This window comes from Cyprinus carpio, chromosome B7 (assembly GCF_018340385.1).
Source record: "Cyprinus carpio isolate SPL01 chromosome B7, ASM1834038v1, whole genome shotgun sequence".
Taxonomy (NCBI): domain Eukaryota; kingdom Metazoa; phylum Chordata; class Actinopteri; order Cypriniformes; family Cyprinidae; genus Cyprinus; species Cyprinus carpio.
In genome coordinates this window covers 39,846,153-39,868,561 of record NC_056603.1, presented here as the reverse complement: position 1 = coordinate 39,868,561, position 22,409 = coordinate 39,846,153, and the positions used below count along the sequence as shown (strand labels likewise).

The following is a 22,409-nucleotide window of genomic DNA, read 5'->3' as shown; positions in this document are numbered from 1 at the left end:
TTAATTATCAAAACAGCTTGCAAGATAATCAGCTAAAAAAACTTTAAGCGGTTTCATTTGGACCTAAATTTCAAAGGTTATGTGAACAAAACCACAGACAGAAGATAAAAACCCCAAAGAATAGACGGGCAAAATCATTAAACCACTTTAAAGAGCAGCATCCATTTTTAACTAATTTTTCACCTGCAGTCCAGACACTAAATTCATGTCACCATGCATATTTCACCATGCATATTTACATTAAATCAAAAATAAAGTCCTTTAATTGAAATTCATTTCATAATTAATTTCATTGAAAGGACAAACATGTCTTTTCAATGCAAATTTGAAAAGGGTAGAAACCATCACTGCTATCTGCATGATGCCATTAACCCTGCAATATTACTGAAGCCGAACACCTTATTCAGAAAGGTGCAAATAATGAATTCTACTGAATATTCTTTAGACTGATTATCCAACAAGCAGAAGGATGAAGTGATAGAAACAAATATATCAAATTAAAGTACAATATTGAGTCTGCAAACGTTAGAAAAATGCACTTTTGAAATCCAGTCTTAGAGTAACATTAACCTATTCTATATACTGTATATTAAAAGAACTTACGCTGTTGTCATTATATTTCTGATTCAAGCAGAAACTTTTTATCATTAGCTATTTATTAATATTTTTTATTTTAGGTAAATTATGTAATAAAAAACAGTTTAGTTCCCTATCTGTCGGTCACTACGAGTTATGTCGTGATGACATAGGGGGGTTCACTTGGGAGCCCCAATCCTCTCTGACTCTCTGAAAATCTGTCGATTTTGCATACCTGAGCCACTCCCCGTGCATACGGGTATAAATAGTAGACAACAGCATCAACCACTCATCATTTTCCTCCTTAGCAGACTAGTATATGATAGTGCTTGATCTCCACAAAGCCCTTTACTCATCTGACTGGAAGAAGCTGTTCCTGTTTGGCGTTATGGTGCAAACAGCGGTGTCCCTGACATCAGTGATTCCCCTGGGCACTTCAACTGAAAGAGCAGTTTCTCTAAAAGAGCAAATTACGGTCGGTTCACGTCTTTTTAAAGATGATGTTCCATCCATGCCACCTTGGTTGCTGTTGTTATCTGTCCTCTGTTGACGGACATGATTGTTGTATTCAATGTCTGGGCATCCAACATACTGAAGTTGCGTTCGTGGATGACTCATGCGTTCATTGTGAGCATATGAGCATGGCTTCACTGCAGTCTGTCACGAGCAGGGGATCGCCGGCTAGAGCTCTGGGACCATTTCATTTGGTGCACCACCAGAGGATCGGGTGTAGATCGCGGCATTGGGGGATGGGCTATCATCCTCCAAAGATGAAGATTCAGCGGGGCTGCCCCCCTCGGGCCGAATTGGCCAAAGCCTTTAAGCTGACGGCAGTTCTCACCGCCAAAGCTTACAGTAATGTGGGCCAAGCCACCTCTGCCCAGCATGCCATTGCTATCCTGCAGGTCCACCAAGCCAAGGCACTAAAACAATGAACAAGGGTGTTGATACAGGAGCTGCGCTCGACAACTGACTCTGAACATCTCTGAAAGTCACGGCGTGGTCCCTCGGGAAGGCGATGTCCACGTTAGTGACCCAAGAGAGCCATCTGTTGCTCAGCCTTGTAGAGATGAGAGACGTTGGTAAAATTTGTTTTCTTGATGCTCCCATCTCGCAGGTTGGCCTGTTCAGCGACATTGTTGAGGACTTTGCCCAGCAGTTCTCGGCAGTACAGAAATAGACTGAGGCGATCCAGCAAATCCCACCCCAACGTGATCCTCCGTCTGCCACCGTTCCGTCACGGGCCCTGCCTCAGTCTGCACGTCACTGAGGGCGCCCCCCTGTGTCCTCCAGAGCACCTCTGCCCCATGATGATGGAGCCACTGGCGAGGACAGCATCACTCCTTCCCCTGGAGGAGGACCGGGCGGAGAATCCTGTGTTGAGTGTTTTTTTCTGTTCCACTACTGGTTCAATGGCGCTGGTTCAGTTCGCAAGGCGACCTTCCAGGTTCAGGGACATTCTTGAGACTTCTGGAGAAGCTCGAGATGCCCCTGTCCTGCGTGACGAGATTGCTGTCCTACTGGCGAAGGAGGCAATCGAGCCAGTCCCTCCAGAGACCACTTCAGAACTGGTTACACTCCAGCATCGCGGTACACTCCACATGACCATCATGCTGACGTGTCACTGCTCATTCAGCCCCTGGACAGACCTTGCCTTTCTACAGGCCGGAGTGCCCTTAGAACAAGTGTCCCGGCATATCGTTGTCATGACGGATGCCTCCATTACAGGCCGGGGCGCTACATGCAATGGGCAGGCAGCCTCAAGGCTCTGGATGGGGCCTTAACTGCTTTGGCACATCAACTGCCTAGAGCTGTTGGCAGTGCATCTTGCCTTATGGCAGTTCTGACCACTACTACAGGAAAAGCACATGTTGGTCTGCACCAACACTCCCTGACCCGAGGCCCCCCTCGGCACAGATCCACTGGCACACAGCTGGCCATGGGCTCTATGCAAGTATGCATGTCCCCTAGTTAGCCTTCTCGCACAGACACCGTGCAAGGTCAGGGAGGACGAGGAACAGGTCTTGCTGGTTGCGTCATACTGGCCTACCCGGAGTCTGTTCATGAACTGGTGTTCTTCTCCCCAAGAAGACCCCTGAAGATGCACAATTGGAGTATTGCTTTCTTTCCTGCAAGAAAGGTTGGAGTGTAGGCTGTCACCCTCAACCTTGAAAGTGTATGTGGCTGCTATCACAGTACATCATGATGCAGTGGACGACCGGTCCTTGGGAATCGGAGGGAACGGAGACGTTATGTCCCCCGCCACAACTTTGAACCATCGGTTGACAGGGACAGGTTCTCGGCTCCTCAGCATAAATCTTGGATGAAGTGGATGAACCTGTCACCTATTTATACCCATATGCATGGGGAGTGGCTCAGGTATGCAAATTCCACCAGCCAAATTTCATTGGCATTTTCTCTTAAAGTCAGAGAGAATTGGGGCTCCCAAGTGAACCTCTGTCGTTAGTCACGACATAACGTCTCCATTCCTTCCATCAGGGAATGAGGGTTACATACGTAACTGAGACGTTCCATCTAAAATATGGTTATAATTTAGTTTCAGATTTAAGCCCTGCCTACATTTGAATATACAGTAGATATATTCACTTTGACGTGGAAAGTCTTGATGATTTAAAAAAAAAGATTTGTAAAAAAAATTTCAAACATTAAAAAATACATTGATTCATTTGTTTATTTATTAATAAGAAATTTGTATCATATTTATAGTTTAAAAAAAAACTCAAATTTGCTGCTTATCAATAGTAAGTAAGGTTTTTGTTGTAGTAGTTACGTTTAGGTATATATCCAGACACATAATGTTAAATTCGTAAAATGCACTTTATACATTTTGATGTATATGAATAACAGTGGTGGAGTAACACTGTACAGTCTCAGTGAAGTATACCAGATCACGATAGTCAGCTGTATCTTCCACAACATAGAATCCACTAAGGAATTTCCCCATGCAAATAGCCACCAGAAATGCTTTTCTGGCCATGTTTCCGCTATTACCTCATTGCATAATTCCTCTGTGTCTAATTTTAATGAATTTCCCTTTCAGTGCTGTGCCATAAACAGATACTTTAAAGCAACTCACAGAAGCGTCTTTGATGGGTTCTTTCCCAGCCGCCAGCTTAGCTATTCTGTTGATGATGGGAGCCACATTAGTAGGACCGTAGAGCTGGATCTTGGGCAGGCAGTTTTGGTAGGCTTCCACGACCCCCTGGATCTCTGATCAGAGAGAGAGGGGACACGGCTATCACTTCTGTTCTGGAAGCTTATTTGTATTTCTCTCTCTGCCTTGAAAGGCTTCTGAGAGCAGTGCTGAAGTATTGGCAGTGAAAGCAACAGATTTTGGGATCAAGAGACTGACTTGGAACTCTCCATCTTCTGCAGAAACGTGAAAGGACTGAAGCAAGCCCAAGATTTTCTACAGCCTTCACACATTCTCTTTGAGTGTTAAAGGAACTGTTCACCCATAAATTAAAATTCAGTCATTATTTACTCACCCTCATGCTGTTCCAAAACCATATGACTTTACTTGAAGCCTTTATGTATAATGCATTATAAAAGTATTCATAATGTATGTTGCAATGCATTATAGCTTTTCACAAATAATTGAGACCAAAGTTAAATGCATAATAATATTTTCAGATTCCTTGTTACATCTGAATTTTTTTGTCATGTGCATTATGCATTATACTTTCTAAAGGTGTAACAATGAATAGATAAGTATTATAATGTATTATAGCTCTGGTTACAAATATTCCAGATCATACAATGAATTATAAGGTGTTTTACATAAACAGTGCATTCAAAAACAAAAACTTTTATAATAATTGTAACCAAAGTTAAATGCAGAATAACATTTGCAGATTCATTTTTTGTATCTGAAATTGGTTGTTTGTCATGTGCATTATGCATTATATTTTCTAAAGGTGAAACAATGAATAGATAAGTATGTTATAATGCAATATAACTGTGTTTAGATCATAAAATGAATTATTAGGTGCATCATATAAATAAAAAATGTTATAATATTTTAACCAAAGTAAAATGCATAATAATATTAGCAGATTCTTTTTTTACATCTGAAACTGGTTGTTATGTGCATCACACATTATACTTTCTAAAGGTGTAACAATGAATAGATAAGTATTGTAATGTATTATAACTGTGGCTACAAATATTCATGATCATATAATGAATTATAAGGTGCATAACATAAATAGTGCATTCAAAAACAAAAACTTTTATAATAATTGTAACCAAAGTTAAATGCATAATAACATTTGCAGATTCCTTGTTGTATCTGAAATTGGTTGTTTGTCATGTGCATTATGCATTATATTTTCTAAAGGTGAAACAATGAATAGATACGTATTATAACTGCATTACAGTGCATTAAAAAAAAAAAAACTTTTATAATGCATTATATAAAAAGGCTTTAAGCAGAAACATTACTTACATTTCTTCGTCTGTGAAACACAAAAGCAGAAATGTTGGAGAATGTTCAATTCACTCTTTTCCATATTAAAACAATAACTGGAGTCTGAGTTGTTTAGCTCCAATATAATATGAGCATTATAAATATTCAGAAACAACATAGTATATGTGACTTACAGTCTAAGAAAACAGCCTAAACCCTACTAAAATATCCAGTTTAATCTGGTTTGTTTGTGGTTTTAAACATAGCAGCTGGCAGGTGATCTAGTCCAGCTTATACCTTGAGCTGGTATAACCAACTGGTTTGTTGCTAGTCCAAGATGGTCAACCAGCATGTACCAGCAAATGAGAACCGTAGACTAACCTGCTACCAGCTTCCAAACACAATTAGGAGCTTAAACTAGAATCTCCTGCCATCTCATTCACACTTATGTCTTTCGACAGATTTACTGTGCATTGATTGGTCTGTTGACGGCAGGTTTGATGTCGTCATTGATGTCACCATAACATTGATATCAAACCTGACTCAGCCTTAAAGGCACGTAATACTTGAATGGATGTTGACAGTAAAGGGTGAGATTTTCTGTAAATAAAACATATTTGGATCCGTTCTTCACACAAAGTTGGCTTCAGGAGAAAGTGGTGCACAAGTCATATGGGATCACTTTTATGAAATGTTTATAGTGCTTTTTTGAAAAGAGTCGCCATTCCTCAAGATTTCTTCTTTTGTGTTCCACAGAAGAAAGAAAGTCATATAAAGTTTAAAAATCAGTTAGGGTAAAGGTAAATGATGACAGACTGGGTGTCTCTGTTCCCTTTCCGTGAGATGTTCCCTCACTTACTAACATACAAAGCACTTGTCGCTCTTACCTTCACATTCATCATCCTCCGGGTTGAAATTGATGGCAAAGTCATGAGACACCTGTAGTTTGGAGAAGAAAAACACGCATTAAGGCTTTGTTTATCCAGTTTCAGCCTGTTTAGCATGCTATTACACACCTGGTTTCTGGTTAAAAACCTAATTCAAGGTCATAAATCCTGCTGTTAAAGGAAGGCAATAAATCATGCTGTGCTAATTTGCATGTTTCTAAGAAAAATACTTTCTGCAACACTATGCATGAAATCACCTGATGATGATGCTAAAACAAAATAGCATCCTTCCTACAGATATTCCATTGTAAGCAACAACCACTGTGGGCCCCCTCTGGTACTTTTGTACACATTTCATTGTAATTGATTTTCATTTGTTGACAAAGACATTCTGAATATAACTATAATTATTATATTTTATTAAAAAGGAAATAGAGCTCAAAGCTAGTGCAGTGCAATCTGCCTGAACAAACAGAGCATAAAATGAAATCCTGTGACAGTTTACTGTCAACAGTTAGGGAAGCCTTAGCAAGCTGTTATTATTTTAATTCTGTAAGAATAGCCCTTTTTCTGTAAAGGCTGTTGTTTCATGAGAGTCTGTAAATAAAATTAAAACTAATAAAGATATGGCTTTGCATATTTGAGATACACAGTGCCAGAGACTGTGGTTTGCTGATCCGACTGGTCTACCAAATATAGAAGATGGTAGATACCACATTTAGAAATTATATATACAATCTTAATGAAGTAAAAGGTGTACTTAAAGAAAGAAACACTTTAATGACTGTAATACAATTAAGTACATAATTCATGTAAAATTAAAGGTTTTATTTTAAAGTGCATTTTTAATCATGTTTTAATAATATTTTGCCATGCTTTAAATTTGACTTGCATATTAAAGCACATGTAAAGTACCTGACAGTAATAAATGTAATACTGAAGTACATTAAAATTACAATGTACTAAATTGCAACTGAATCATTACAAATGTGTAATTACAATATATTTAAATACATGACACACACGTTTCAATATAAATGACATTAAAGTATATTTTAGTTTACCACAAATGCTTGTAAGTATATTCACCACTACACAATCAAGTAAACAATAGAAGTAATTACAATTACATAAAGATGTACTTAAGTACAAAAGCACCTTATATGAATTTAGACAGTATTACACTCTTATTTAAAATGCAGTTAACATGGAATTAAGTCTCCAAAAACAATATATCCAGTTTGAAACAATACACACTCATATATTGTTTTAAAGTATATTATTTCTGTAATAAGTGCTCTTTTTAAAAGTATGCTAAATGATACTTCTTTTTTCACAAGGGGTTGTTTTCACTGTGTATCTGTTCATTCTTCTCACATAGACTTTAGTATGTACTGCAAAACGCAAAAAAACAAGCATGTATGCACTAAAATATACTTTAATGTCATTTCTGTGGAGACTTTTAAGCCATGTGTGTAAATATACTTGTAATTTTGAGCATGTGTTCTACTATTTTTTTCACACGTGAATCTATATAAAGTATATAAAAAACGGTCTTTTACCTCATAATTAGGAGGAATTCTTGCCCCAAAGCCCAAAGCAGAGAATCGTTTGTCACTGGGATCAGATAAATACATTCATTAGTAAATAAAACAACACATTGGGAAAAGATATTAAAAAAAGGGCAAAAGAGCAAATAATGTGAACATCTCACAAATTGGTAATGTTTCCTTATTAAAGTGTTTTACCATCATTTGTTCTTAATACAGCTTTCAGCCTACTTAGAATAGATTTCAAATATTTTTTAATTGTCTCCAGTTGAATATTGTCCATAAAAACATCTGCCAGTTGCTTTAGAGATGCTGAAGGAGGAAATTGGGTTCTCACTCTTCTCTTCAAAACTGCCGCAGTGGTAATATTCAGGTCAAGGTAATATTCTGGCCAGAGCAGATGCTAAAGTTCATCTTGGTGCTCTGTCCCGGATGTATGATCATGCTTTATTTTTTAATTTCAGCATTGGTGTCTGTGATGAAATTTTTAGCAATTACAGCTTTTGGAGGAACAGTGTCTTTGTGAAGGTCTCTTGGTTTTTTTTTTTTTTCTTTAAACAGGGTGAATATTGAGGTTGTTGTCGTTTTGGCAGCAGTTATGTTTTTGGACACAGTCACTCTTAGTGCTTGACTGTTCCTATAATTCACTTTTGGTTTTTGCCTACTTTTGTTACCTATATTAATAGTCATAATTGTAAAGTCTGTTGCTATTAACACACCAAACAACTGGGCTGTTAAGGTTACACATGCTCCTGTTATACAGGCTCTCATGAGTTGAAACTTTTTGAAAGTACATTTCACCCACAGCTTGAACTAAACACATACTATATAGACAATGAAAACACATTTAAATTTACTCATCCTCAAGTCGTTCCAAACCTGTATAAGTTTCTTTCTTCTGCTGAACACAAAGATATTTTGAAGAATGTTGGTAAGTCAATGGCTACCAGCAATTGTTCAGTTACTATAATTCTTCAAACTATCTTTGTTTGTGCTCAGCACAGTAAATATTTTGAAGAATGCTGGGAACCAAACAGTTGTTGGTAGCCATTGACTTTTATAGCATGGAAAAAATTACTATAGAATTCAATAGTAAACAACAACTGTTTGGTTACCAGCAGTCTTCAAAAAATCTTCTTTTGTGTTCAGCAGAAGAAAGAAACTCATGCAAGTGAGTAAATTATAACTTTTTCATTTTTAAGTGAACTATCCCTTTAACCCTTACAGTAATGGGTTTAAAACATTATTTTGTCCAAACTGTATATGTGCAACTCTTAGGTCCTTTCTCAAATGTTTAATTCATCCAAACCCTTCCATATAATCCCACACAGTGCTTAGTATCAACAAATACCCCTCCAGCATAACAAGGTTCAAATATCAATACGGCACTAGGGTGAACATGGTGAACTGCTCAGGGCAGAGGTGTGTGTAAGATCATCATCATATATATGGAGAGTGTTGGAGGGATGAAAGAGACTCCAGAGGGAGAGGGGAAGGCACAGACGCAGCAGGACAGCAGATCCACGCAGCTGATCACTCAACAGGCGACAACTCACAGCCGTGTGACGGAGAGAGGAAGGGTATCATGGGGTCAGAAGCACAGAGGCGTGCAGCAGAGAGCTGAGACATGAGAAACACGATAACCACAGGCACAGAGCTTGTCTTTCACTTGCTAATGTAAACTAGATGAAGTAGCGCCATTCTGATAGCTGTCACCAGAGGCCACTAATGCCAGCCAATCAATGCCACTTTCTTTCGCTCCAAAATCTGAGGTGTGATTTGAATGAACTGCAGTTGAGCCAAGTGTGTGTATATTTTCACAAATAGCATTAATGAACAAAGTTAGTGCAATAATCCACTAAACTGAGTGTGCAGAACTTTTATTCACATCAAGGTTGTTCCTCATTCAGAACTGAACTGAGAACATTATTTAAATTCCAAATCAGTTGCTGAATCTGAGTTGAATTTAAAGTGAGGTAGCAAACAGGAAGCAGAATTGCGAATTGAATATGAATGTAAGAAAGTATTCATTAAAATTGAGAATTAAAATGAATTAAAATTACATAGAAATCCATATGACTAATGTTTAACTAAGAAAGACAAACTTTGAATGCTTGACAAAGTCTCGTGTCAATTTTTTTTAAAAAGTTCTAAAAGTCTTTGAAGTTTAAAGGTTTTATAAGACCAAAGAAGAGAAACTGATCGAAAGATAGATTTGTATTTAGTATTTCATCAAATAAATTATACTTTGTGAACAAGGGTGCAACACAATTTCCCAGAATGCATAATGCATGCATTTTTTGCATTACGTAAATGTATAATTCATTATAAATACTGCATTACATATAAAGGCTTTAAAGTTACCTAATAAACTAACTGAAATAAAATATTTTAAAAAACTTACATTTATTTTACTTAAGCTAGTTTCTAGTTCTAAGGCAACATTTCTCGTTTTTTATTTAGTTTACATACTAAAATAGTTAAAACTAAATTTAAAAAAACCTAATCAAAAAACTAAAACTTACAAAAAAAAAAAAACATTTTAACTAATCATCTTGTTTAAAATATTAACAAAAACAATAAAAGTATATCAACAATACAAAAATTAACACTGACAGAAACATATTCTCTAAAACAGCCAGAAATAAAACATGATCAAATATCAATCTGTGCAATCTGTCTAAAAAATGTCCTGCTCGGTTTCCTGCGAATGGCCAGAACTCTGGACTCATGTGTGGCTCAGCTGATTCTCCTCACATTAACATGTTTGGTTGCCTGAAGACATCATGCTGTGACAGCTATAGAATATGTTCCTTCAAGCTGATCCACAAAGAGACACACACTAATCTCTGACATAATGTAATCTCCATAATCACATTTTAGCTGAAGTTAACGAGAGCTATTTGGCTGTGATAATTTGTTTAACATAGTGAAGAAAGAAGTGATTACTGAGATACACCCATGAGAAGATAACATGGAGACAAGTATTACAGCTGTTGTATCTTTCTTCGGCTCTCGACTTCCAGCCATTTCAGGCACAACTAAGCCCAAACAATGATGATCGCATTATTTATCATATGCATCTGTTTACATAAGAGATCGCTAGTTTCTCTGTCCTGTTCACATGTTTTTTTTTTGTTTTTGAAGATGTGTAATAGTGCCTCCGAGTGTAAAACAGTGAAAACACGGAAAGCCATAAAAACTCGTCAATGGTGGGGAAGCGTTGTGTTCTAAATTACAAGATAACTCGTCAATGGCGGGGAAAGAGTTAAAAAGGTGATTTTCATAAGTTTTCCACTTTTTGGATGATTGGCAGTATTTTAACGATGCAGGCACATGGTCTGAAGCATGTGGTGCAGGTGCACTTAGGGCACCTACGAATCCACTTCTGCTAGTTTAACGACAGAATGGTCTAAAAGTGTTGTACTTTTTCTCTTAATGAGTCATGGGTGTGCTTTGGGCATAACGTGCAATAAACCAATCAGAGTCTCATCTCTTTTTCCCTTTAAAAGCCAGTTGCTTTTATGCAAGTCACATTGTTGATGTGTGTGTACCTGTATATAATGAAGTAAAAGCTAATATCACTTATTCAATTATTTCGTTAGACATAACAAACTACACTTATTTTGCAAAATGGAACAAAGATTGCAAAATAACATGAAATGAACAATAACTGTTCATATGAAAGACTTTATCTCTAGGAAAAATCTGCACATTAGTCTATATACCAGGTCTTCTGAAGCCATATGATAGCCCTAGCTCTCAAGTTTCACTGTAGCTCTCAAAAAAAGAGAAGGAAAATAAAACGGGTTTGAAACCAAATTGAGTAAATGAAAGCATTTTTATTTTTTGGTGAACTGATAGTTTAATGGAGTCACAAACTGAATAAATAAGTGCTTAGAGTTGAGCTATCATTTTCTTTTCTCCCTCTAAGCAGAAAGAATTTTAAAAGACATGACATTTAAAGACATTGACTGACACTGACTAAAAACTTGGCAGGTGGGTTACAGAAACAACACATCTGTAAGATTGGCAGATAAGTATAAAATCTGATGACATTCTGTATTTTAAATGGGTCAACACCACGTGGCCTCCAAAATGTAACAAATTTTTACGTCGCTAGACAATATCTAAACTCCAATATCCCCTGAAGAACAATTAGAAATATATTTCTAATCTTGGATTCAGATCTCATTCTCTGCTGCTGCTTGTCCTTTCGTTCATTTATTAATATATCCTACATCCATTTGCTGCTCCAATAAGCATGCATGCAAATTTTGTGCAAATCACTTTGAAACAGATTTTTAAACATTTTACCAAAAACCCAAAAAGCAGAAAATGCAAAACATGGTTACAATGGGTCAAAGAGGCAATTTTGTTCTTCATGAGAAGAGGGATATGAGTGTTATTTTTCAAATTTGTTGCTGAAATGGGTCAGCGGGTCTAGGCTTTTGAATTTCAAAATTTTACAAATCTGTTGCTAAGCAACCACAGCCCTAATCAATCCCATAACTGAAACATAGCTGTAAAGTGTTATTCTAGTATTACTATAGTTTTAGACAATATTGTGAATTAGATTTTATTCCTACACTTTCCTTTTAATTTAAGTTATTTTCTTGTGTGTTTTGTCATATGCATTGTGTTTTTGTTTTTTTTATGTATAGGCCTATATAGTTTTTATTAAATTTTAGTTTTTAAGTTTAGTTTATTTCGTTTATTTTAGTACTTCAGCTTAAACTAAACAAAATGAGTTGTCTTGGCAATCAGCTAAAATATTTTATGATAATCCTTTTTTTATTTTTATTTTTTTATTTCAAGTACTTTTTTTAAAGCTTTCATTTTTATCTAATGTTAATAGCCCTGATTTATAGTATTTTGATTTTTCACCATACTGTCACAAAGTCACACCTGTACACTTAATTTTAAGAATATAAATTCAAAACATACAGTCCTTTTCATGGGCCTAAGCCTTCCCTGCACTCCAAATAAATTTTCTGATGTGCTGAATCCATCAGCATGATTTATATGTATAATACAATGATGCTTGACATGCTAAACATTCACACATTCATGATTGCGAGGCAAGCTGTTCCGACAACTGTGACTTCTTCCCTCTCTGCCAACTGCTTTGCAAATGAGAAAAAAATAGTGCCTTCTCAGCTTCCCAAAAGCATTCAACTTACTCATAGGCCTCTGTAAAACTGGGTCACAAGAGGTGCATCCATATTGTTCAGTCATTTCCATTTACTTAGTTCAGTTACTTGCATTCTTAATCTCATTCAGCGACTTGATTTCAAACTACAAGTTTCAAATAAATCAAATAGGTAGATTCACCAACAAATCTCAAAAAATTATATGTTGCAAACAGTGAAGCTTAATTAAATATATTTTGCAAATAGAAAATATATTTAGTTTCAGTTTGAATGTAATTCAGGGGCAAGAAAATACATTTCCAGTTTTACAGTAGCCTACATTTAGGATATATACAAATGCGGGTGGCCTACTAAAGATCAAAAGTAGATTTATAATGATTTAATGATGTTTAATATTTTTTATAAATTGCAATATTGGAGCATTTTAAATGATGTCCTTGCTGAAGTTTATTTAAATGTATTATATGTTCACATGTTATAGACAACAAATCAGTTTTTCTTCCAGTGAGACATATGCAAATGCATTTTCTTGGACTGAAAAATATAGAAGGCAAAAAAAATGCTATTTTAACATTTAAATATATTTTCAGATTTCAAAAATATATAAAAAAAAACAGCCAAAAAATATACTGATAGAAAATATATTTATGTAAATATATTATAAGAACATATTCAGTCAAATATTATATATATATATATAAAAAAAAAATAAAAAAATAAAATGTATAAATTTATTTTCAAAAATATACAAAACAAAGCCCAGAAAAATATTAGTAGAAAATATATGTATTTTGAAACATATTTTAGCAAATACATTTTTGGCCATTTTTTGTATATTTTGAAATACATATTTAAAAATATATTTCAAATGGTTTTTGATGTATAGTTGGAGAACATCCATTTTTCCATCCACAGAGGCACAAAGAGTTCTAAAAGCTGCGCAATTACGAAAAACAAGCTCTTTTCTTGCTCTCTCCCTCTCACATCAGTACACTAGCAGAAAATGCTCTTTTTTTATTTTCCCGGCTCCTCAGAGAGATCACATCAGCACATCTCCTGCAGAATCTGATGAGGGCAGTCAGACTGCCACCACCGTCTAGCGTTTCCTCTGAGACGAGGAAAAGGCCTAATCCTGCTTTTAACAAAAGCCCAAAAGAACAACCTGCAGGGAGCCATACAGCAGCAACAAAGACAAATTAGTCATGACGCTGCTTGCCAAAGTCACACTGGCTCTGACAACTCATACAAACAACTGCAACAATACATGCACCGGTAATAAGCCGAGCATGTTGAGCAGAGTTAATTGTTTTTCGACCTGTAAGTGAGTCATGCTACCAAAGTGTTTTAAACACAATTACTGAATGCACATGCTCAGACACAAAGAAATCAGTATTTGAATTAGAAATCTTAATTAGTATATGATTAGGTTGTAGTGGTTATTTTCATTTTAGATATTATCTGATAGAGATTTACCACATGTAAAAGATGTCAGGCAACAGCCATTTTGTAAGTTCTTTCTCTCTGCCATTTTCTCTACCCAGCAAGAGGATGCATTAAGCAGGCAAAATGAAATCAATATCCTCTTATTTTCACTACCATTATCAGAAAATAGCAGTGGGATGAATATCCCCCCAAGGCCATGTATATCTGTCAGTGCGGCTGCGGTTATAGGAATATCAGGAGAAAAAGATTTCCACATGCATTGCTATAAGAGCTACAAAGAGTCTTATTAAAGCATTCTTCACAATCTCTGCAATCACAATGTATGCAAATATTATCATGTGTTATAGGAATAGTTCACCCAAAAAATACATCACTCATTACATCACTTGCTCTGCAGTGAATGGGTGCCGTCAGAATGAGAGTCCAAATGGCTGATAAAAACATCACAATAATACACAAGTAATCCACACAACTTCAGTCCATCAGTTGACGTCTTGTGAAAAGCTATGTGTTTGTAAGAAATATCCATTATTATGACTTTGGGACTGGGACTATTTGGGATGGTTTTTGCTTATAAAAAATGCTTGATCTGTGCATATTTCTCTCTTAATTCAGACAACTAAACTTTTTTAGTGGAGAGACCATTATAATGGACTAGGCTTGTATTCTGGCCAGAAGTTAAAAACATCTTGGTAATTGATTTGTTTCTTACAAACACAAAGTTATTCACTTCACGAGACATTGATTGATGGACTGGAGTGGTGTGGATTACTGTGATGTTTTTATCAGCTATTTGGACTCTTATTCTGACGGCACCCGTTCACTGCAGAGGATCCATTGGTGAGCAATGTTCAGAAACAATGTTCTTTTTCAGACAGGCTGTGTTGGCTATTAATAACCAAATATTCAGGCAATGTTTTTGGAAAATCACATTAGGCAAAATTACAATATGTTTTTGTATGACTGGAAACTTTTTCATTCATAAATGATTTGCAGTTTAGCTGGCAATATGTAAATTTTGTTCTTTTTAGTGTCTATACAAATGTAAGTGATGTATATGTGGTAGAACCAAACATTATGCAAAATACATATGAATACTCATGAGATCGTGTTGGACAAACTTGTGCATTAGATTGTGTAATGTAAATGTGTAATGTTTATGCTGACAGTGTGTCCTTACTGTACATTTCAGCATCTAACAAAAATACAAAAAGTATGTTAGATATTTTGTACGGAGAGAGAATTTTTTATTTATTATTATTTCTATAAAAAAAAACAAAGCCCACATCATCCCACTTGTATGATTACATCCATCCTGTTTTCAGCTTCAAACGATCACCTGATGTGTGATGATGAGTAACACACCCTCTCAGCCTGATCAGGAAACCCACACAGCGTAGGTGTACGACCCCGGAGAACTTCAAGCATCCTTCAGCAAAGACCATATACTACGGTAGTGCTATCTTAAACCTATAGTTCATCCAAAAATGAAAATTCTGTCATCATTTATTCAACCTCATGTTGTTCCAAACCCATCAGGCTTTCATTCATCTTCAAAACACAGGTAAAGATATTTTTTATATTCTCTCATGCTTTATGTCCATCCATTAAAAACCTTCTCACATTAAAGAGTACAAAAAGACAACAGTAATCCATATAAATTGGTTTAATCCAAATCTTCTGAAGGGACATGATTGCTTTATATGAAAGCTTTTATAAACCCTGATTAACGGGCATACATAGAGAACATCAAATTTGCTAAACAGAAGCTCAAATGTGCTTCCTTGACATGCGAAAAGCAATAATGTTTGTTTTTGTGTCACACAAGAATGTTTCTGCTATAAGCTTTGTTCTCAAACAAGTCCGGTAAAGCTACTGTTTACCATATTTGATGAGCTCTATGCATGTGCGTTGATAAATGTTTATGTGTGATCAAAAGCCTAAATTAAATCTGTTGTTTCACGATTTAAAATGTCAACCTACAGACTGCATCCAAAATCACATACTTCCCCATTAAATAATAACAGCATGCAAGAGACTGAATTCACAGTATTTTTAAAACAGTAGGTGAAAAGAACTCTGATGAGTTCTGGATTCTGAAGTGTGCATCACTGGTAGGTCACATGACAAATGTTGCACGTCCTAATTATATTCATACCATACACATTCACACTATAGATATAGATCATATTTTTTAACGAATGCAAAGTAATTACTGATTTAAAAGAAGTACATACTCAGAAAGTATGTGATTTCAGAAGGAGCCATGCTCTTTCACTTATTGCATGGGTATTAAACTGTGAGCAGTTTCATATATTCCAGTTGATATTTATGAAAAAAAAAAAGATTTTAAAGTTTTATTTTATTTAATTATTATACATAAATTGTAATTTATTGTATAAAATGCTTGATGTTAAACTGGTGCTAGTAGAAAAATAGTACACAGGGATAATAAAAAAAAAGATAAATAAATAAAAAATAGAGGCCTAGAAAAGCTTAAAGGTGCTGTGTGCAATTTTTTTTGCCTGTACTAAAGCATAAAAATATCATGTTTGCAGATATTTTTCCCGAAAGTTCCATTTCATTCACACTTTCTCCGAAAAAGAAATAACACACAAAAAAAGTTATTCTACTTTGAAATGTTTGTTCAGTGTCGGAATGTCTGTTTTTGTTTCAGTCTGTGTAATTCCGCCTACTGCCAATTTACCCAGTAGTATTTCAACACACCAGGTTGCCAGTTAGAGGAAAATAACCATGGAAGCCACCAAAAAATCTGGATCAAAGATCACAGATTCTACCTGACCCAAGGCATATTAAAACTTGGTTAAAACAACTCATCAACTTACAGTCTAAAGATCATCGCCATACATTGTCAATTGGCCTCTGGCAACTCATGTGAGTGTTGAGTTTGAGGATGAGGGGCTGGGAGAAACAACTCTCTCCAGTATTGTGAATTTGGAATACAGTACCCATTTTAACCGCTTGCTGTCAATATTACATACTGCACCTTTAACATATGAGTGTGTTTCTTCAACTTTTACCACCATCATATCATAAGCCTTTCCATTAAGCACAATGCTTTGTTTTTAGTTCATTAGGGGGATATAGCTGTTGACTCATTTGGCTCTGATCTGAGGAGAGAATCCTCCCTTTGAAACAGATCTCATTATAAATGTGTAAGACGGTAATTAACCAGCTCCTATAAGGCTAATTGTAGTAAGCCCGCAACAACTTAAGCACATATTGATTTAGTCACTGTGAGTCCAGGACTACCATTAAATAAAACAGGAACTGAATCAATGATCAAGGGAAACGGCTGTTTAAAAGACAAACAGTGAATCCCTTTCCGGAAAGAAACGCACTGAACACACTAATGCACAATGTTTTGAATCAGGCAGGAAAAGGGAAGGCAAAAATTGCAATATTGCACAATTAGAGAGAATAATTCAACTATATTAACTAAACATACACAATGCTTTAGTTCAGTTTGGATAAATAAAGACCAAATACTACAGGGAAATTCTGTTTGGCTGACTAGTTGGTTCTGATTTCTTCCTATTGTCTCTCACACTGGTGTTCCACAAGCACAGCAGTTTATAAACCACAGACTACAGACACGGGCAAGTCTCTGGCACCAGTCACTGGCAGGATCTGCGGAGCCATGGGTTATTAGGATGTAGCCCAAAGGAAGAACACAGCCTTAGTCAATGGATCGAATGGACCCCTGATACCTCACAGTACAAGAAACAAAGTAAATAGTGACCCAAGCTAACCAACAATGCCTCAAAGTCAACAAACAGCCTCCAGGCAAGCTTTAATAAAGTGATCCCTCTAGTACTGTACCAAGGTCTGAGTTATTTAAGTCATTTACCTTAGTCACAATAATCTAACTGGGTTACAGTATCCATGCATTCAAATGTAAGGATATACTGTATAACAAAAGTCTACATAAAATTGTATTCACAACCTATTTTACCCATTTTTTAGATAAATTTAATGAGAAAAAAAAATATGTTTGGTGGGACCAAACTTTGTGAAAAAGAAGTACACTTCGGTATACTTTTATTAAGATTATTATCATGGTGTGTTATTATTAATAAGTGTACACTTAAGTTTACTTGCATGTTAATTGTAATTAAATTAAAATGTATTATATCTTACATTTATATGACCCGCTTAAGTTGAACTTAAGTACATCTTTATATGTAATTATTATTAAGGGTTTTGTTTCATTATTCTATTGTCTTTTAAATAAGGTTAAAGTGCACTGCTGAACAAGCATTAACAGAAAACTAAAATATACTTGTAAATATATCTGTAATGTCATTTCTATTCAAACTTTTATGTCATGGATTTAAATATATTTAGAATTACACATTTGTAATGAAGTTGCAATTCTGTTAATTAAAAATGTATTATCTGTAAATGTAATTGAATTACACTACAGTTCAGACTTTAAGTACATGCGGTTTAGTATGTTAGTGGACACATTTAAATAAGTGCACTTCTTAAAAACAATGATTTTTAAAATACACTTTAAAGTAAAACTTTAAATTTGACAGTATTACAAAGTGCACTTTTTAAGTGTTTAGAAACAGTCATGAAAGTATACTTTTTAAGTACACTTAAGTGGCCTTTTTATTTATTTATTTATATAATTGTTTTTGTCAAAAAAATATATACTTTTAATAACTGAAGTATGCTACAATTGCACATTCAATACAAATAAGTGCACTACTTTTTCACAATAGATGGACTGCAGCCCTATGGGATAATGGGCTTATTGTCACATTTGCAATTACAAGATACAGAATACAGTTGAAGTTATGAGAATAAACTCATGTGCATATTGCAAGAGACAACAACACACCACAATAGTATGAAATATCACAGCTGCAATAAGACGTTCAAAAGACTCTGTTAGTGCTGACAAGATGCCAGGAAAAGATTTTCTCATTACTTCATTCATTTCATACCATGCCAACAGTCAGTGGCACACGTTCAAGCACTGTATGTTTCTATGTCAGTTTTACATCTGTAGTGGCATGTTTTTGTTTGTTGTTAGGATTCCCTCAGTTCGAGGCCTCTGGTAGTCAGAGGACCTAAGGCACTGGCCCAACCGGCCTGGTCCATAACCCATTCTTGGACAGGACTTGTTTTGTCTGTTGGGAACTGACTGGGTCATGAAAAGTGGGTGTTCCAGACCTGAATGCGAGTTGAATGAGGAGGAGTACTTTCTTTCTGAAAAAACTGCTGGCACCCACTATTGAAGAGGTGTTTTGAACAGGAAGAGGAGGCTGAAGGTCAAGTTAACCCTCCAAAGCATCTCGGTGTATTATAAAGGAAACGCTTCCTTTAGTTGTTCATTTTTTGCTTTTATAACTGTTCTATTATGAATATTTAAGTGGGGGAGTTTGGGGTAAAGTAAGATTTTTTTTTCAGCAAGGACACATTGAAAAGGTGAGCTGATGTAGATAAGTTTACTCACTTTATATGATTTAGAACTTTAGACATGTAAAACATCCATGTTTCACATCATTATTAGGTGCTTTAATAATATAATTATGTGTATATCATTGCATGATTAATGTACATAAATAAACTGGTTCATTGGACCAGTTCATGTAAAAAATATTTCTCCAAAAGAGCCACTTCACTGAAAATAATCTGATTCCTCACTTTCTAAGTAAAAAAAAAACATGTAATAAAAAAAAAAATGTTCAGTTTCTTGCACAAACAAATCGTTTCACTTCATAAGATCTCAATACATCATCAGAGGACACTGGTATTCATTTTGTGTTCTATTCTCAAAAATACAAAAAAAAATCTCAAAAAATTAAAAATTCTCTTTTTCTTTTTTGGGTGAATACCATTAATCAGCATCCAATTAATACATTACATTTTTTGGAATGCTTTTTAGGAAGGCTTCATTTGCATTACTTACAACAGTCGCCTAAAACGATACCTAAATAGCTATTTAGATATTGGTTGAAATTACCAATGGTGTGTACAGCCTATTTGACATCACTCAAAAATGATAGTCAAAGGTGGATCAAATACATTTAAAAAAAGATGCACTAAATTCCAAGAAAAATTACAAGACTATGTGATAGTGTCCGCCTCCATCAGCAGAGACACCAGCACTGACCTGTCGTAATCCTGGCAGATCTCCCCCACGGCTATCAAAGCTTTCAGATACTCATTCGGCTGATATGGGTTGATGTAGTGCAGGGAACAGCTATTGCGAGGGTCCCCATTGGATGCCGTGAAGTCAATGGCAACCTAGAGAGATAATAGCATGACGCACTCTTGATAAAACTGCAAAATGCAGGACAAAAATGGAATGGGTTACATAATCTGATCGATCGTCAAGTAAGTTTAATCACTTTAGTTTTACGCCCGAAACAATAGTTGTCTCCATTGTAGACAATTGAAAGGAAATGTCAGTCTACAAAAAGACAAGCACTCAAGAGCTGTCTTTCCTGGGAAGTTACACAAAACCGGACTAGAACAGTTCTGCAATCAAATAGCCATCTGTATAAATAATTAAAGTGCTTAAAACGGACAGTATGTACATTTTATTTGTTTAGAGGAGAGCCAGTTGTATAGTCATTCATCAAGCAGATGTTATAATCCAAAATACCACAAACAGCTACCATATGCTCTATAATACAGAAATACAGCTCATATCCCAGTAAACACTTGATATATTATATTAAAGCACTGTATTACAATCCTGTGTGAATCTGGCCCCAAAGCATTCACTCTGAGGCTTTCACTACTTGACATCTGATTATCTTTAATTTAACAGGCAACGGGAGAATTCGGATATTTAAATAATGAATATTCAATTGAATTCATTAATAATCTTGGCCCATTTCGGCTGCTCTTAAGGGAAGCATAAGGGTGGGGCACTTAAAACAGTTTGGAAGAGATATTCATTTGTTCTTTTGCCTACAGCCGTGAAACAATCACATTCTAACTCACTATAAAACTCAAGAGCAGCTGGTCAAAAAATGTAACAAAAATAACAACTGTGAATAGGGACAAATTAGCATATTCTAATCTTGTTTTAAGAATTCTGACTATTTTTACTAGCAAACAAGAAATAAAAATACTTAAGAACATTATGTTTTGCAGTCTGCCTCACAAAATCGTGTCTAATCTACTATAAATGAGCTGCATTTGCGATTAGGAGGCAGTTATCAGTCCAGCACGCCTGGCATCTACATGCTTGCTGGAGAACATGGGCAGTGAATCTGTGAAGGGTCTGGATCGCACCGCGGTGCTAAATGTGGAGCGCACTGCTGTTCCCACTTACTGTGAAGTGTATTTGGCAGCCTCCCATGATGTAGTCCAGAAAGGAATAGACTCTGTGAAGCTGCAAAATGAAGAATGGAGGGTGAGTCTCAGAAACCCTGCCACATGTATCTGCCTGCCTCACCAGAAAACACTATCTGCTAGACTACCGGCAAACTTTTAGCAAACTCAAAGTTCTGTACACAAGATATGAAACTAGGCATTCTATTTCTGTTTCATTCTATTTAATACTAGTTAATGTTGATTTGGTGCTGGTGAAGCTAGCAGGCCAGTAAAGTCTTGCCAGTTAAACTAGATACTTTGCATGAAAAATTTTGCTGTCAAAGTAATCAAATTAATGTGTTGTATGTTGCAAGTCTTGTATCTTATTATTAATTTATTACACGTTTGCATTGAGTTCAGTGATTGTTTTTTCTAGGCATTTTTATGTAGTTTGTTAAATGTCCTGACCAGTAAAGTGTGCTGATGTATAAATGTGCAATCTAGACAAACTGCCAAACCTAATAGGTACACATGGGTCTGTTGTTTGGTTTTCCCAAAACTTAATTCTTTATCTGTTAATGCATTCATTAAATCAGTTCTGAAGTTATTCATGCATGTACTAATAAATAATAGCCTTAATGAAAAACAAAAACAAGTTTCAAACTGAATTGATACATGTGAAAAACAACAACAACAACAACAACAACAACAACACACTTAAGCAGTACTATAAATAAAAAGCTTCCCTATGTGAAAGCACACAAACAAGACAAATGCATTAGCCTCTTCCCACCCCACTAATGTCTTTAGGCAAAGCTTGATTGTCACACCCACCCACAACAATAATAACTCCGCAGTCTTTTCATTCACAGCTGGTTGGTCAGTATTGTCAAGTACTAGCATCCCTAAAATAAGGATGGCATGTTTGCAAAGCTCTCTATACACTCAAACATAGACTGTCAGACTCGTACCTTGAGATCACTGAGAATAACCAACCCAGAGTTCTTGTAGTTCTTCTTCTTCAGTTTGTATTTTGGATTGATGCAGTCCCATGTGACCTTCAGGGGCA

General features: G+C 35.7%; 1 protein-coding gene across 1 annotated transcript in view; it reads right to left on the bottom strand.

The window, feature by feature from the left end:
- LOC109065267 (copine-7) overlaps positions 1–22,409 on the bottom strand; it is a 53,829-nt gene that overhangs the window by 3,248 nt on the left and 28,172 nt on the right. Inside the window, exons 9-14 of the mRNA XM_042728642.1 lie at positions 22,312–22,398; positions 21,360–21,419; positions 20,187–20,320; positions 7,455–7,509; positions 5,893–5,944; positions 3,674–3,807 (exon numbers count right to left, since the gene is read on the bottom strand). Coding sequence (XP_042584576.1) covers positions 3,674–3,807; positions 5,893–5,944; positions 7,455–7,509; positions 20,187–20,320; positions 21,360–21,419; positions 22,312–22,398 — 522 coding nt within the window. The remainder of the gene's footprint in view (positions 1–3,673; positions 3,808–5,892; positions 5,945–7,454; positions 7,510–20,186; positions 20,321–21,359; positions 21,420–22,311; positions 22,399–22,409) is intronic.